This window comes from Aquarana catesbeiana, linkage group LG12, assembly GCF_042186555.1.
Source record: "Aquarana catesbeiana isolate 2022-GZ linkage group LG12, ASM4218655v1, whole genome shotgun sequence".
NCBI classification, from domain to species: Eukaryota; Metazoa; Chordata; class Amphibia; order Anura; family Ranidae; genus Aquarana; species Aquarana catesbeiana.
Genome location: NC_133335.1, coordinates 51,755,194 through 51,773,706, shown reverse-complemented (window position 1 = coordinate 51,773,706; position 18,513 = coordinate 51,755,194). Strand labels below are relative to the sequence as shown.

General features: G+C 44.6%; 1 protein-coding gene across 1 annotated transcript in view; it reads left to right on the top strand.

The window, feature by feature from the left end:
• The window catches only part of LOC141114221 (all-trans-retinol 13,14-reductase-like), a 33,139-nt gene extending 15,381 nt beyond the window's left edge, over positions 1–17,758 (top strand). Inside the window, exons 6-11 of the mRNA XM_073607781.1 lie at positions 4,224–4,343; positions 4,429–4,567; positions 5,954–6,063; positions 10,526–10,692; positions 12,460–12,619; positions 14,348–17,758. Coding sequence (XP_073463882.1) covers positions 4,224–4,343; positions 4,429–4,567; positions 5,954–6,063; positions 10,526–10,692; positions 12,460–12,619; positions 14,348–14,493 — 842 coding nt within the window. The 3' untranslated portion in view covers positions 14,494–17,758. The remainder of the gene's footprint in view (positions 1–4,223; positions 4,344–4,428; positions 4,568–5,953; positions 6,064–10,525; positions 10,693–12,459; positions 12,620–14,347) is intronic.
• Positions 17,759–18,513: the final 755 nt, after the last annotated feature.

Below are 18,513 nucleotides of genomic sequence, written 5' to 3'. Positions count from 1 at the left end.
CCTTTAAAATTTTGCATTAAAACATTCCTAACATGTCACAATATACAGCTACAGTATATATTTTTGTAGCACCACCTCTGTAGGAGTAACTGAAGTCAAGGTTCCCCACTGCTGCACAGCCAGTCATACAGCATTGCCTTCTTTCATCCAGACACATAAATCGGTCATTTGGCTTGTTTTTGTTATTATATTAGAGGATGATAACTTGGATTGGGTAAGGGATTATGGGATGCCCAACTTAAAAATGTCCATAAAACAGAACCAGGGACAACTTTCTCCCTATTTACAGATTCCTCTTCCTAATTCCTCCTGCACAAACTTGGTTTACTTTGTACAAAACTGCTGGCTTACTCAGCAACAGCCCATTACAGGCAGGAACTCTCAGTCCTTTTGTGATGTAGCACAAATGGAGTGACAGCATCTTGCACCACCTTCTGCCTCTCTGTAGACACTGCCTGCAAAAAATGCTTCTTTCTCTTCCCACTCCTGACTGACACACACATGGAGACTCCCCAGGGCAAGCTTAGATGAAGACTTGGCAGACCGCTGTCTTCAAGAGAGCACCAGGGCCGTTTTTTCCACTGGGCACACTGGGCAGTTGGCCGGGGTCCCACTTGTCTGGAGGGCCCCATCCAGGGCCGATCCTCAGTGCTGCAATCTGCTGCTTGAGTTGACTGACTGCACTGCTCACTTGCTAGAATCGCCGGCCGCCTGGCATCTAGCTAGCAACCAGTGACGTCGGTCAGAGGCCGCGGCCGCCCCAGCATTCATAGCGCCCCGCGGCCGCCTCAGCTGCTAGTGAACAAGCTCTGCCCACCTCTGCCATGTTCTTCAGACAGCGTGGAGAGGGAGCAGAGCAGAAAGACGGCCCTTGATAGCTGGCGCTGCCTTGCTGCTGTGAGTGACACACTGTACTGCACCAGGACGGTGGCCTCAAGCAAGTCTAACACTGTCTACTTAAGTACGTTCAAGTTGTGCATCACACACAGCCACTGTCTGTGCCCCTCAAAAGCTGCCACTATGCCCATCAAACACAGCCACTGTGCCCATCAAAGCTGCCACTGTGCCCTTCAAAGCTGCCACTGTGCCCATTAAAAGCTGCCACTGTGCCCATCAAAAGCTGCAACTGTGCCCAATAAACGCAGCCACTGTGCCCATCAAACGCTGCCACTGTGCCCTTTAAATGCTGCCACTGTGCCCATCAAACTCGTGTTATATTGTCCAAACTTTGTGTTATGCCCTGTACACACGGTCGGATTTTCCGATGGAAAATGTGTGATAGGACCTTGTTGTCGGAAATTCCGACCGTGTGTAGGCTCCATCACACATTTTCCATCCGATTTTCCGACACACAAAGTTTGAGAGCAGACTATAAAATTTTCCGACAACAAATTCCGTTGTCGGAATTTCCGATCGTGTGTACACAAATCCGACGCACAAAGTGCCACGCATGCTCAGAATAAATAAAGAGATGAAAGCTATTAGCTACTGCCCCGTGTTTTAGGTCACCGCGTTCAGAATAATCGGATTTTCCGACAACCTTGTGTGACCGTGTGTATGCAAGACAAGTTTGAGCCAACATCCGTCAGAAAAAATCCTAGGATTTTGTTGTCGGAATGTCCGATCAATGTCCGACCGTGTGCAAGGGGCATTAATGTTTAAACACTGATTTTGTTGGAAGTACCAATAAATATAGCCTTTTTGATAATTTGCATTTTTATTCTCGTGCGTGATTGTGCAGACAGGGCTCCAGTGCACTGTATTGCCCGGGGGCCTGGAGAGCACTGCTACAGCTGGCAATCTCTCCCTTTGTTTGTCCCTGCACCGTGCTGATCTACTCACTGTCTCTCCTTGCTCGCTCTATGCTGCCTCTCCGGTTAGGGTTCCTTTAACTGCCTCCTCTGTTGGCATCATCCTGGCACTGTTTTTTTAGAGCCAGCAGTCAGCTCTTTTTTAAAAGCAAGCCTACTGGCTAACTAGATGCTGGATTGCTTTTACAAGCAGTGGGAGGGGACGTCCCCCCTCCCACTGTCTTCCGTGGCTTTACTGGGATATCCCGTCCCACCGGGAGTCCCGATCGACCAGCCAGCACTTTTGCCAGCTGATCAGAGAACCAACCAAAGACCAGGTCAGTTTTTTTTTGGCTCTCGGCTATGATAACCCGAAAACGATGACCCGACATCACTTCCGTTTTACCCACATGTCAACGACGCCATTTTCAAAAATCAAAAGGATTCAAACACACAGATCTAATGCTTTTAGGGCAGAGGAGGGATTTGGGGTCTTATAGACCCCAGATCCCTCCATAAAGCGTACCTGTCACATGCCTATTGCTGTCACGAAGGATGTTTACATTCCTTGTGAAAGCAATAAAAGTGATAAAAAAATTAAAGTGACAGTGTAAAAATAAAAGTAAATAAATAAGTAAAAAAAATGTCCCCTTGTGCCCCTTGTGCTCGAGCGCAAAGGCGGACACATGCATCAGTCCTGCACGCAGCGATCGTTACACACATGTGAGGTATCGTTGTGAACTTCAGATGGGCAGTAATTCTAGCAATTCTAAAGTGATAACCTGTAAAAGCTTATAAAACATCACCCATGGACAGTAAAATTGATGTTGTTTGTCACTGTTGCACTGGCGTGCGCAATTTTAAAGTGTGACATGTTGGTATATATTTACTCGGCATAACTTCATCTTTTATATTTTACCAAAACTTTGGGTTAGCTATTGTTTTTTGTGCATTAAAATGCAAAAAAGTGTACGGTTTTCCAAAAAAAAGTTGCGTTTAAAAACCGCTGCGCAAATACCGTGTGACATAAACATTTTCAAAACCCATAATTTAATTCTCTAGGGCTTTTGCTTTAAAAAATATATAACGTTTGGGGGTTCTAACTAATTTTGCAGCAAAAAATACGGTTTTGTAAACAAAAAGTGCCAGAAAAGGCCTGGTCTTCAAGTGGCTAGTCTAGTTACTTAGTCTAGGCCAGTGGTCCTCAAGCTTTCTAGTGCCGTGACCCCTTGATAAAATTTCCTAAATTGTGGAGACCCCTAGTCGTAAAATTATTTTCCTTGCATGGGTTATCAGCACCCAAGGCAAGACAAGTAATTTGCACCCCTAACCCATGGACATTTAGCGCACCCTGAGTCCCTTCCATTTGTACAGTATTAAAACCCCTTATGGTACATTTTAGGATGTACCACTCTCTTTGTTCTCCTTTCTTTCCCTTTTATCTCCCTCTATCCTAATTTCTTGTTTTTTCCCCCCATCCCTCTTTCTAGACATCTTTCTTGTTCTTCCTCTTATTCTTTCTCTCCCTTTTTCTTTGTTCCGCCCCCTCTTTTCCTCTCCCTTCCATGTATTCTCTATTTTTATTCCTTCTCTTACTCCTTGGTGGGGGGGTGGGGGGGAATGGGATGAGTGGCAGTGCTGGCAGGGAGTTCTGATCAGCCAACTTAGGTGCTCTTGATCAAGGCTGATTGAGAACTGTAGTGGGGACTTTTAATGGCAACTATAATCACAGGTAGTGTTACTCACTGTGTCTCTGGCTTCACTGTGTCTCCGAATTTGTGGTGTCTCGTAGCAGTGACACCTTTGCTGAAATCAGGAGATAGGGTCTCTTTCAGCCCCTCTCACTTCACATTCCTCACCAGTCAGCTGACCTCTAGTCTCTGCCCCCCAGCCATGCTGTGAACTGAATGGATGGCTGCGAAGAGGCTGAGTGGGCAGCCGTGGGCTCTAGGGACAGCCCTGCTGGGTGGCCGCAAAAAGGCTGGGAGAGTGGTGTGGGCTATAGGAACAGCAAAGGATTTGGTGACCCCTGGCAAACCATCATTTGACCCCCGAGGGGGTCCCGACCCCCAGGTTGAGAACCACTGGTCTAGGCTGAGATGATGCTATCAGTTTGCTGCATACCAGTGATCAATCAGACTGTGCATTGTAACCCTATTGCAAGTCGAAATGTAAGAGGGAGTGATCTGTGTAATACATTTGTGATCACAGCTAAGAACTGCACAGGCATAACGCTTTTACATGGCCTCATCATCACTGAGTCACCATCTCAGTCCAGGAATTAGATGGTGAACCTTGATGGTGCCAAAGATAGATCCATCCTTCTGGAAAGAAAAGCAAATGAAGTTTTTGTACTGTGGTTTCTGTGAAAGGTAAATAATAGCTGGAACTTTTAGCTGTAGCAATTATCCAACTTTCTTGTTTCCTCCTTAGGTGTGGCTATACAGAGAAAAGAGGGAGAGGTATGCATTAATGCACCAATCATCATATCAGATGCTGGCATCTTCAACACTTACAATCGACTCCTGCCACCAGAGATAAAAGCAGTACCGGGTAATGGAGGCCAAAAACATTTTTATAACCATCTCATCTTCCTCTCGTTTCCATAACCGTGGTCTCCTCTGTCTTCCTGCACTAGAAGTGGCCTCGCTCCTCTCCAGGCTCCAGCATGGAATGGGCTGCTTTTTAGCATTCGTTGGTCTTCGCGGGACAAGTGAAGAACTTGGGTTGAAATCCACCAATCTCTGGATCTACCCCGAGAACGATCTCAATGGCTTGTGAGTCTTGCACAAAAGGTGTTCCCTTTTAGCCAACATGCAAATGTAATCCATAGAATTCAGAAACAACTTCATTTCATAGATTTTTTTCATGCATATCTAAACTCAAGAACAGAAATATAATATATTGCAGCTTACCAGTCCTTAGATGAGATGGCTGCATTCATTTCTTTTTAAGACTTCCTGTCTCTTAGCAGGCACATTTAACTTCTCCACTGTATCTGTTGAGAGAGCCATAGTTGCCAGTGCCACCCAGGTGGTCCCTCTGCTGCCTACCAAAATGCCCAGTCACTCTACTCCACACTGCTTATATACCCTGGATGAGAGGCAGGAGAAGGTTGCCAGTTAACCCATGCTGAGAACCCAACTTAAAGGACCTTACATCCCACTATATTATTAAAATATCCAACAGGGATAGTGTAAGCCCCTCATAGTGAGCACAGCAGGTGTGCACAGATCTCACAAACATGATCCTTAAGAGAAACAGATGGTTTAAGACAATGTTCACACTTGTGAGATTTCAGGCTCCATGCACACTAGTGTTTTTTTAAGCTCCTATAAGCTGCTTTTCAGTTTATAAAAAATGCTAGTGTGCATGGAACCCTTTAGTGTGCATGGAACCCTTTAGCGAGTTTTTTAGTGCGATTTCAAGGATCACATCCAGTTGATGCAGGTTCAGATGCAATTCCAATGCGTTTTGCGTGTGATTTTGATGCAGCTCCAATTTGGATTTATCCTCTCTTTTTCTGTCTCTCTCCAAAAAACACCACAGACTTGTACACATCACACTGGAATCACATTATCTTTGTATTGCTATGCAGTTTTGCATGCAATTTCATTTCCAATATATGGAGTTCTAAATTGCATCACACCACACCAAACATGCACCTATCCATGGACCGTTTTTCAAAATAGCATCACATTCAGACTGCATTTATGTGAACAGCCTCCATAGAAAATCATGTTATTTCACTTGTCATGGGATTCCATGCATTCTGGAATGCATCCAAAATCACATAAGTGTGAACCAGGGCTAATTCTTCAATAGGGATGAGCTCAGGTGTGTTGGGATCCTAGTCTGAATCCACCAGGAAGCTGTCGCCTGTACTGGGCCCATTATCTGCAGCGGGGGCATTCCCTGCCCTGCAGCCATGTGTATAAGAGGGGTTGCAGGGAATACCTTGGCCACTTATGATTGGCCCAGTCCAACAACAGCTTCCTGGGGAGCTCGCTTAGGTGGGCTCAGATTAGGATTCGAGCATGCCTCAGATCATCCCTAATCTTCAGCATCTACCAGACGTTAAACTATCAAAGCTTTATAAAAAGAGAAAACGTCTTGTTTTGAAATGTTTCCTTTTTACTATTTTGAATATGAGTTTTTTTTAGGATGGAGAAATTCTGGTCCTTGGAGTGGGAGGAGATCTGTGAGGATTTACCACTGATGTTTATCACATTCCCATCTGGCAAGGATCCGACTTACCAGCAGAGACACCCAGGTAGGGAACATGTTTTAAATGCCGAAACAAGTATGCCTTATCCTTTTAACTTTGTTACTGGGATATACTTATAGATATTTGTAGATACACTGTCCCAGCAGTGGTACCAGAAGAGAAATAAGACCTAAAGCCAGCCATAGACGGTTTGAATCTTCAGCAGTGACAGGCCGAGATTCGAACCATGTATGGGCAGGTTGAATGTACCCAAGTTGATCAATCAATCAATTTGGGTACAACCAGCCTGTTGGATTTTACATGCAGTTATTGCTAGCGGCTATTATAGTATATACAGTGGGGGCGGAAGTTGTTATATTGCAGCCATTTGCTAAAATCATTTAAGTTCATTATTTTTCCTCATTATTGTACACACAGTACCCCATATTGACAGAAAAACACAGCATTGTTGACATTTTTGCAGATTTATTAAAAAAGAAAAACTGAACTATCACATGGTCCTAAGTATTCAGACCCTTTACTCAGTATTTAGTAGAAGCACCCTTTTGATCTAATACAGCGGTGAGTCTTTTTGGGAGAGATGCAACAAGTTTTTCACACCTGGATTTGGGGATCCTCTGCCATTCCTCCTTGCAGATCCTCTCCAGTTCTGTCAGGTTGGATGGTAAACGTTGGAGGACAGCCATTTTTAGGTCTCTCCAGAGATGGTCAATTGGGTTTAAGTCAGGGCTCTGGCTGGGCCATTCAAGAACAGTCACGGAGTTGTTGTGAAGCCACTCCTTCATTATTTTAGCTGTGTGCTTAGGGTCATTGTCTTGTTGGAAGGTAAACCTTCGGCCCAGTCTGAGATCCTGAGCACTCTGGAGAAGGTTTTCGTCCAGGATATCCCTGTACTTGGCCGCATTCATCTTTCCCTCGATTGCAACCAGTCGTCCTGTCCCTGCAGCTGAAAAACACCCCCACAGCATGATGCTGCCACCACCATGCTTCACTGTGGGGACTGTATTGGGCAGGTGATGAGCAGTGCCTGTTTTTCTCCACACATACCACTTAGAATTAAGGCCAAAAAGTTCTATCTTGGTCTCATCAGACCAGAGAATCTTATTTCTCACCATCTTGGAGTCCTTCAGGTGTTTTTTTAGCAAACTCCATGCGGGCTTTCATGTGTCTTGCACTGAGGAGAGGCTCCCGTCAGGCCACTCTGCCATAAAGCCCCGACTGGTGGAGGGCTGCAGTGATGGTTGACTTTATACAACTTTCTCCCATCTCCTGACTGCATCTCTGGAGCTCAGCCACAGTAATCTTTGGGTTCTTCTTTACCTCTCTAACCAAGGCTCTTCTCCCCCGATAGCTCAGTTTGGCCAGGCAGCCAGCTCTAGGAAGGGTTCTGGTTGTCCCAAACTTCTTCCATGTAAGGATTATGGAAGCCATTGTGCTCTTAGGAACCTTAAGTGCAGCAGAAATTTTTTTGTAACCTTGGCCAGAATTTTTTTAGGATTTTTCATGCAATTTTTTATTTTAGGGTGGCCCTCCACTTTAAATGCAGCAGACTTTTTTTGTAACCTTGGCCAGATCTGTGCCTTGCCACAATTCTGTCTCTGAGCTCTTCAGGCAGTTCCTTTGACCTCATAATTCTCATTTGCTCTGACATGCACTGTGAGCTGTAAGGTCTTATATAGACATGTGTGTGGCTTTCCTAATCAAGTCCAATCAGTATAATCAAACACAGCTGGACTCAAATGAAGGTGTAGAACCATCTCAAGGATGATCAGAAGAAATGGACAGCACCTGAGTTAAATATATGAGTGTCACAGCAAAGGGTCTGAATACTTAGGACCATGTGATATTTCAGTTTTTCTTTTTTAATAAATCTACAAAAATGTCAACAATTCTGTGTTTTTCTGTCAATATGGGGTGCTGTGTGTACATTAATGAGGAAACAAAATGAACTTAATTGATTTGAGCAAATGGCTGCAATATAACAAAGAGTGAAAAATGTAAGGGGTTCTGAATACTTTCTGTCCCCACTGTACATATATATATATATATATATATATATATATATACACATGTACATTTTCAGCTATAAGATTCAATGAAGATATCTTCTGCATTACAATGACTTGTAAAATTAAACTTCAGCCAACCTATTTTATTTTTATTTCTGGAGAATATGCAGAATGGTTATGTAGAACCCTCCCGGTTAGTGTAGGTTGTTAGACAAATTTAGTTTAGCTCCTCTGTAATCAGTGGAGCTGGAGTGGATTGTTTCTGTCAGCTCAATGTTTCACAGGCTGTTGGTCTGACTACTTCCCCCTGCCTTCTAGAGGATTCTAGAATCACAGTGGGAAGAAGAATGGAAAAGCAGCCTGAATATTTATGGAGACCCCGCCAATCCCTTTAGAGGTGTGTCCAGTAGGTGGCTGGAGAGCCCAAAAATAATCGGAGTGTGTGGATCTTGAGTCCAGTTCTACCAGAGAAGTCCTCTGTCTACTCTGCCCCCTAGGGCAGTCTGCTGGAATGGCTGCATGAAGTTCATTAAGCTTCCAGCTATAGTCTAAGCTGAGTCTGTGTCTCCCTCACTGAAGAGTGACCAGTATAAATTGTAAAAAAAAAAAGAGTGCCCGATGGATATCAGAAGGAGGCAACTGATGATCCTGTTGCATTGTGAGTATTGACCTACATTCTGTGCCCTAGTGACTGTGTGCAGTTCTCAGTACTACAAAAGCCAATAGTGAACTTTACAGAAGCTTTATGCCAGAACAGTGAGAAGAGAAGTATCCTCAGTAAATTCAGTTATTTCGTGGTATCCCATGTCTCCCCTACACACATCCAAGTTAAATCCAGCAATAAAAGTACTAGACTGTTTATTTGGGCCTTCGAGCCAGTGAGAAGGATGGTGATGTTGTGTCCCTGGCTGTGTGCGCACCACACAATGTGTCTGTGTGATGAAAGGAGAGCCGTTAACCGACAAGACTGTCAGTACATCGTTTACACTGATTATTAGTGCAGTAATATCAGTGCAGCCTATCAGTGCTCATTAATACCGCCTATCAGTGCCACCCATCTGTGCTCATCAATGCCACCTATCAGTGCCCATTAGTGCTGCTTATCAGTGCTCATCAATGCCATCTGTCATTTGCCATTAGTGCAGCCTATCAGTGCTGCCTATCAGTGCCGCCTAACAGTGCTCATCAATGCCGCCTATCAGTGCCCATCAGTGTCACCTATCAGTGCTCATCAGTTCCACCACTGGAAGTGTGAAGCCCAGCAGCATTATCAAATTCAGCAGCTTAGCTTCACACTTCCCATTGTGCACACAGGTGGAGAGGGGCAGGGGGAGAAGGAGCAGATCGGCTCTCTCCTCTCCCATCTGTGCGAGGGAGGGGGAACTGTGAGTGCAGGCTCTGGGCTGTATGAGAGAAACGCTCTCAGCTCAGAGCCCTGCAGCCAGCAACCCCGCTCGGGCCCCCTGACAGTGGTGGAACATCAGGGCCTGGTCACAAGTGCCACCTTTGCGACCCTGGTAGTTCCTTCACGCTGTCAAGCCATCAGATTGCATGTGTCATAACTAATCACAAATGCAGCACCATGACAACTGCAGAACATACAGAGACTAAGATGGCAGATTCCTTGTCAGTAAAGGATAGGAAACTTTAGTTTCACTTTAATTCATAACCCTCTCCTGTTAATATACCCCACACATGTCATTCAGCTGCCCAGTGCCAGAGCTTCTACTGCCTACTTAGAGTCTGGCATTTGACAGTTTAAAGTCAGAAGGTTGGGCTTAACGCCATGAAGGTTGGGGTGTAATCTTGACTTGGAAGGAAGACAGGAACAAGTTGGGTAATTCAATAAAGCACTCATTAAACTTATTTGGCGGTATGGACCCTTGAAAATGGCCTGTGCCAGATTGAAAAGACCCTTTACCAACAACTGCAGTGGATTCAGGTAGCTCTTAATTTACTCACTTTTACAAAGTGGCACAATGGCTGCTAAATTTTAAAAGAATTACCTTTAGTTTGTACATAAGGAACCCGGAAGTAATTAGGGCCAACTCACACTTGGCATACAGAGACCAGCAGAGTGCCTGTTTCTGTACACTTAGTAGCAGAGTGGCACGTTTGCTGCTGTTACTTCCTCCTCTACCTTCCCTACCTGTCACTGGTTGCCAAGAACAGCTTCACAACCGACAGGGCCCTAGCAACCAGTGATACTGACAGTAGGAGGTGCCTGATTGGGAAGCTGAAGGGCTAATTCCCCATCAGATTTATTTTCATAGATAGCAGGCTGTGTCTATTGGCTAAGGAAATTACCCACTGCCAGCTGTCAGTCACAAGGGGAGCAGACCTGGTGGGGAACTAGTATCTCTGAATCCACATCGGGCCCTACCGACCCAGGTTCAAAACTTTTCAACCACTGTTACTTTCTAGGCTGGGCCTGGTTCACTTTAACTCTGTTATGCAGCATTGTTTGTATTGTAACAATGTACCTTTTTTAATCATAGGCCGCTCCTGTATGACTCTACTGACAATGGCTCCTTATAAATGGTTTTCCGAGTGGAGTGGACAGACACCACGGCACCGCGGGGACGAGTATCACAGCAGGAAGATGAAGCTGGCACAACACATGGTTGAGAGAGCCATACAGGAATTCCCACAGCTTGAGGGCAAGGTACAGAGCACAAGCAGGGGTTGGATATCTGTTTCAGCATGCTAAAAAATCTCACGATGATGGGAATTGTTTTCATACGTTTGACTTGTGTTTGCCACCTGTTAATCACAGGTCAACAAACTCCCATTGACTTTAACTGAGTTGTTCAGAAGTCCTGTTTGAACTGCATTGTGCTGTGTTTTGATGTGCGTTTTAACTGCAGTGCAAATCAAGCGCAGCCTTTCCTTGTCAAGTGCTGCATTCACCATTCAAACACATGCATTTGAATAGCAAATGCAGCATTTGAAATGAACCTCCGTCAACATGAGCTCTAAAGTTGAAATCCGCTCAAACAACTAAATACAACATAAACAGATGAAATAAATAAAAGCTCTTTACCTGCCAAAAGATTTGTAATTCAGTCCATCCAGTCCTAAAATTTGCACAGCTCTGCCACTCAGCACTGCTAGTCTGGTGACCTGACATTTCTCGACTAGTTTTCTCACATCCACAATGGGTTGAAGGCAAACTCCAGCCAAATATCTAGTTTGGAATGGAGCGGAAAAGGGTTTGAGCCTCTGTTATATTTATTGTTCTCACCTGAGATCCAATGGACAGGAAGTGTAAGTGAAATTCCCCCAATAGGAAAACACAAAAACACATGTTTAGTAGCTTGAGAAACGGTTAGAACTTCTAAATACGTTTTTCAAGTTTAGGGACTGTCACCAGGGCTGGGACAAGGGTTGGGCAGGAGAGGTGGCTGCCCTGGGCACTGTGGTATCATGTGAGGTGGAGGGGCACCATGAGAAGTTTAGGGGGGGGGAATATGTGTTGTGTTGGGTGGAGTAATTCAGAGGGCAGTAGAGGGTAAGAATTGTTTTAGGAGGAGACACTTGGGGGGGGGGGGGGGGGGGGGCTGCTAGGAAAGGTGATTTGGTGAGATTTGTGTTGGGAGGGGGGTGGGGGAAGAGGATTTGTGCTAAGAGGGGGTATGTGGGGTGTTTGTGCTAGAAGAGGTGATATGGTAGAGGGGGGAGGGAAATGGTGCTAGGAGGGGAAGTTTTTTTTTTTGGGGGGGGGGAACTTATGCTAATAGGGATGATCAGGACTTATCTGTGCTAGGAGGGGAAATGTGGGGGGGGGGGGGGGGTTGCGTTGAGAGGGGGATTTGGAGAGGGTGTGTACTCAGAGGGGAAACTTGAGGGGTAGAGGAATTGTGCCAGCAGGAGTGATTTTTTTTTGGGGGGGGGGGTGGATTTGTGCTGGGAGAGATTTTAAGAGAGAGAGGATTTGAGCTGGGAGGGGGGATTTGTCCTGGGAGGAGGGGGGATTTATGCTTAGGGGTAAGCATGCTGACACATAATGTTCATACATCTGTGGGGGGGGCGTAGTTTGGCATGTTTTGCCATGGGCTCCAGATGACCTTGTCCCGGCACCGACTGTCACCCTTATCTTCTCTACTTAGTGGATCACCAACTGGGAACAATGTCTTTTTCAGGGGTTGAGGCAACTGATACATTAGTTCCAGGCCAGTGACCCACTAAGTAGTAAAGCAAGAACAAAGATGTCAGCCTCAGAGCCTGTACCTTCAAAAGCAAGTCATCTATGTCCTATGTTCCTGTGTTAATAGGTTCTTTTCTAAGTTGTGGTGTCACTCAAGCTTCAGGCATTCACAGTGAGAATAGGCAGGTATTGTACCTTTTTATTCTGTTGACATGAACACCAAATGTAAGTACTGTCGTGGCAGAGATGGATTGTAACTGGTGACTGAAATTTTTCCATACACAGATTGAATATATGGAAGCTGCAACCCCAGTAAGTAATGAGTATTACCTACGGGCACCTCTAGGGTCAATGTATGGAGCTGAACAGAATTGTAGCCGGTACCAATGTGACATTATCAGCCGGACGAGGGCACAGACCTCAGTACAAGGACTGTATTTAACAGGTAAGCTAGACACATGTGTTCATCACACTGTATCCATAATCAGGTCATTGTGCTGATAGGGACTGCCAAACTAAGGAGACAGCACAGCAGAAGCACCTTGCTTTTGCAGCTCCCTTTATCTGATTGAAACTTCAGTCTCAGCCATCTGAAGATAAGGGATAAGTCTCTGCTGTAATGACTCACAGCTGAGAATGATGCAATGCCTTACACCTGAATAAGCCTAGCGCGGCACCTGCTGCATGGACAGAGAACTCCATCAAATTAGGAAGCAATAGTTCATGTGTCTTTAACTTGTAGCACCCTCTAGTGCTAGAAGTAGAAATAGGTTTTTGTTTTTAGCATAGGTAAATTTATGCAGGCTTGGCTGGTAGCCAAGCCTGTTCGTTTTTGATTCCTGGGTTGGGCAGAAATCCAAGGAGAGTTGGATGACTCACAGGCAGCATCACTGAGACCTCCCCTCTCTTTCCAGAATGCACTAGAACTTTCTGGAAAGGGGGAGGAGAGGTAAGGTGGAGCTGCCTGGAGTATTCTGAGGGCCCTGACCAATCCTCAACTTGGGTTGGCAGGGGGCAGGCCCCCTCAAATTCTCTGCGTCAGCCCAGCTGGGGAAGAGTTGTTCAGGTGGAAGCTGGAGATGGAGTGTTAGGCATTACAGAATGCAATGGAACTTTCTGGAAAGGGGGAGGAGAGGTAAGGTGGAGCTGCCTTCTGAGGGCCCTGACCAATCCTCAACTTGGGTTGGCAGGGGGCAGGCCCCCTCATGTACTCAGGGTCAGCCCAGCTGGGGAGGAGTTGTTCAGATGGAAGCTGGAGATGGAGTGTTAGGCTGTCGTGGCCTTTGAGGGAGCTCCCCAGTCTGGGGGGGGGGAACGACATATGGCCTGGGCTCGGGTGCGGACGGGACCTTCCTACAACCAACAAAGGTGTCCTGGACAGAAGGCACGGGAGCAAGGAGAGGACAGCAGGAGAACACTGCCAGGCAAGTCTCCAGGAGGAAGAACAAGTTGCATCCAAGTGGGCTGGTGAGTGACACACAGTCAGGAGGACTTGGAGGCAAGCCTGAGAGGACTGGGTGCAAGCAGTCTGAGACAAGTGCAGAGTCAGTAAGGAGGACTATTATGGCACAGCCTGTGAAAAGAGACAGCTAGAGCCAGGAGCCTGGCAGGGCCCGAAGAGGTGGTACTGGGATCAGTAGCCACATGGGACAGCTAGTACTAGGACTACCACATTTTGCTACACCATAAGGGCCCGTAGTCCTTGCCTGCAAAGGGCATTTTTGCTTTGGGCCTGGCTGAACTAGTGTCAGGCCTGCAATTCAGTGCTAGCTGGTCCTGGAAGTTGTAGCTCTACAAGCAAGTCTGTTGCAGAGAGAGAAGAAGAAAGGTGTACATATACAGGATGTATATAGTTGTGTCCCCAATTAATTCCTATTAATACACTGGGCATCCCATATGTCCCCTTCCCCTCAATTAAAAACAACAAAAAACAAGTACAAGGACTACTTCTTGACTGCTGTATGTCTAGAAATTGGTGTGCCTGGCTGTGCAGGGTGAGAGACGGACCGCAATCACCAGCAGTCCCTACGGGGGTACTGTTACATACTAAAAGTAAAAAACGGAAATATATTTTTGAGGAGGTTGCAAATAAAAAAGGACTACTGACTGTGGACGTTGCATGCCGTACAAAGCTCTCTGGAATGTTTTAACACATGTCACTATTTTGTTTCAGGGCAAGACGTGTTTAGCAGTGGAGTGGCGGGTGCTGTACATGGAGGATTGATTTGCGCCTGTGCCGTTCTGAACCGTATCTTGTACATCGACTTAATGATGCTGAAAAAGCGAATTAAACGCCGCAAACAACTGAGGTGCTGCTAATAGAGACAGAAACATTACCAGAAAGATTACAACTTTTCTTAGTACGTGTTTACAGACAGCTCCACCCAGAACTCATATTTTACCACTTTTGTATGGTTCTAGACAAGTGGCGTCACGTTCTGGCTTTCGTTATGTTCAGGATCTTCACCAGAATTTCCTGTTTCCCTGCTTTGGTACTGACAAAGTCAATTTAGTATGTTCCCCAAAATGATTTTCTGTAATGAGCGATAAACAAATAGTAAGGTAAGCCAGCTGCAAGAGTGATACCTTTCTATAGCCCTGTGGAAGGAGGCGAGACACAAAGTATTAATGGAAATCCCACATTGTCAAGATATGTAAGAGGCCAGCACATGATTTTAGCTACTGGTGTCCAGTCAAATATGCAATATCAGTCCAGAATGAATAAGCTTCAAAAATTTGTCCGGCATGGTGTTAAAAATGTGCAATAAAAATATCTGAATCCCACATTCCAGTATAAGTAGTTTTGCTCCAGGAGATGGGCTCCAAACACCATTATGAGAAAATAGTATCCAAGGAAATGATGCTGCACAATCAAGTGGCAGATCCAATCCACACAATAGATTTATTTTCTGCTGCATTCAAAGCAAAAGTACATAGGTACATTTGTTTATAAGAACAATGAATAACAATCAATGAAACTATCTCAGTAACAGAGATACTCGAATGATTTCCAAACTTGATCACTAGGTGGCAGTACAATACAGTATAACTGAGTTTTAGAAAAATTCACATGCAAAACAAATAGTACAGCACAGATTAGAACACATACAATTGCATGCAGCCCCTGGAAATGAGGTTATAGCACCTCTCCAAGTTAGGCATCTGTAGCTCCTTAAGGAGTGGGTAGCAGGGATTCTCAGTTAGGCTCCACAGAGGTAAGGCTGAGTTATTCTTTGATCTCGGAGTCAGGTGGCTGAAGGTAATACCACCCCACTAGAAAGGCAATATACCAGAGCTAGTCAGTCGGCACAGTGTCCACTGTGGCTGGTGGTTACAAAGAGGCTGTGTGCTCTTGTACGCCAGATACAAAGTTGGTGGGCCCAGCTCCTGTTTATAGCTCACAAGCCCAGTCACCACTGTCCCATCAGGCAAGATCCCTCTGAGCACCAGGGTGGGAAGCAGTGGAATTTATATCCCTTGAGTATGTCCAGGAGTCCTATGGATTGTGGCAAAAGGAATTTAGGGGCCTGCACCCACTGTTGAACAAGGTGGGCAAAGAGGAATTCCATTATAGACCATATATATAGGCCGTCATAAGCAACTAGAGTCATCCGAATCTAAATCTGTCCGAATATGGATCGAATTTTATTTCTTCAGTTTCCTGCTAAATCGTCCAAACTTCAATCTGGCTTGACAAACTTGATTCTGAAGATCAAAGGGGCCCAGGCAGAAAATTGCCAGCAGTGACTCTTGACACATTCTTTGTACCTTGCACTTCTTTGTTGTTACATGTATGGTGGTGCAGGAGTCCCCTTTTGGTAGTTCCAGTAACTGTCAGACAAATGTACAGCCATGGCCAAAAGTTTTGAGAATGACACAAATGTTCATTTTCACAGTCTGCTGCCTCAGTTTTTATGATGGCAATATGCATATGCTCCAGAATGTTATGACGAGTGATCAGATGAATTGCAATTCATTGCAAAGTCCCTCTTTGCAATGAAAATGAACTTAATCCCATAAAAAACAATAATTTCCACTGCATTTTGGAAGGCGGCTCCAGGGCGCCCAAGAAAGTCCAGCGAGCGCCAGGACCATCTCCTACAGTTGATTCAGCGGCCGGATCAGGGCACCACCAGTGCAGAGCTTGCTCAGGAATGGAAGCAGGCAGGTGTGAGTGTACTTTTGGAGGATGGCCTGGTGTCAAGAAGGTCAGCAAAGAAGCTACTTCTCTCCAGGAAAAACATCAGGGACAGACTGATATTCTGCAAAAAGTACAGGGATTGAAATGCTGAGGACTGGGGTAAAGTCATTTTCTCTGATTTCCCTTTCTGATTGTGTGTGGCATCCAGAAAAAACCTTGTCCAGAGAAAAAAAGGTGAACGCTACCATCAGTCCTGTGTAATGCCAACAGTAAAGCATCCTGAGACCATTCATGTGTGGGGTTGCTACTCAGCCCAGGGAGTGGGCTCACTCACAATTGTGCCTAAGAACACAGCCATGAAGAAAGAATGGTACAAAAACATCCTCCAAGAACAACTTCTCCCAACCATCCAAGAACAGTTTGGTGAGGAACAATGCCTTTCCAGCATGATGGAGCACCTTGCCATAAGGCAAAAGTGATAAATAGGTGGCTTATGGAAGAAAACATGGAAATTTGGGGTCCATTGCCAGGAAACTCCCCAGACCTTAATCCCAACTTGTGGTCAATACTCAAGAGGCGGGTAAACAAAACCCCCACAACTTCTAACAAACTCCAAGCATTGAATATACAAAAATGGGCTGCCATCAGTCAGGATGTGGCCCAGAAGTTGATTGACAGCATGCCAGGGGAAATTGCAAAAGTCTTGAAAAAGAAGGGTCATCACTGCAAATATTGAGTCTTTGCGTAAACTTAATGTAATTGTCAATAAAAGCCTTTGACACATATGAAATGCTTGTAATTATACTTCAGTATACCATAGTAACATCTGACAAAAAGATCTAAAAACACTGAAGCAGCAGACTTTGGGAAAAGTAATATTTGTGTCATTCTCAAAACTTTTGGCCACATCTGTAATGTGTTTCTTGCACAGTACTCTCGATTATGCTTATCCTTTCGCTAACGTTTTTATCCATGAGCACGAGGACCCCTAATGCTCACTAAGAGTAATGCAGTTCACAGCTGATTCTGTCTATTATAGAGGGAGGGTGGGAAAAAATGCTCTTTGGGTCAGTGAGCCAAATTAGAGGTAAATGGTCTAAGGGTGGGCAACCACTGTGACACTTTGTAAAGGAATAGTTATGACTCCATATAACAACTTGTTTGGACTGATAACAATTTCAGAACTGCCATGACTTCTCTCTGTCACATGACAAGAAAAGTAGAGGACTGTCATATGACAAAGCAAGTAAACTATTAAATATATATAACAAGATGTGGCGCTAAAAAATGATGTTCTTTATTGGGCAGGACAAACCAGAATGGTCATCTGAGTGTCAAATATGCACAATAAAGTTTTAATGAAACGTATAAAAGTGGGAAAAAGAACACAATGGAAGTGTATATAAGGACACAGATGTGTCTGTGGATCCAAGTAAACCTAGATAGTGCACAAAAGAGCCCCTACAAGTCCAAAGACTGTAAAGGAATATACAAATATTCACAGAAAAAATATGTGCAACGAACATTAATAAGTGCAAGAATTATTAAGTGTAAAGGGAGTTAGGAATATAGCTCCAAAGAAATATATTATGCGTTCAAATAAATAGTGTATACATCAACAGATACACTGCAACCAAAACAAATGTGTATAAAGTTCATAAAATGTTCACAAAACGTGAATCTCTGCACTCCTTTATGGCTGTGTTGAACGCTAACAATATAGGCATTGACCTTACATATGAGGTCAGTCCTTCTACCATTAATTTTCTAGACCTTGAGATATCTGTCAATAATGATCGCTTGGAAACTAAAACATTCTTTAAACCTACCGACCGGAATGGTTACATTCCGGTCGATAGTTGCCATCATGCCACCTGGCTAAAATCCATACCTCGTAGTCAGTTTACCCGTATTAGGCATAACTGTAGTGACCTCTCAGATTATTTCCATCAAGCTCAAATTTTGAAATCTAGATTTATTGATAAGGGTTATGATTCAGTGGATATCGATGAAGCAATCAATAAAGTATCTTTGATAGATAGAAGCTCGCTATTATCAGAACGACCTAAAGGTACACAGGAGAACAAACATAGGTGGTCCTTTTTGACTAATTTTTCAGTACAACACAAGCAAATCAAGGATATTCTAATTAGACACTGGAAAGTCCTCAAAAATGACCACATGTTAGGCCCCTTGTT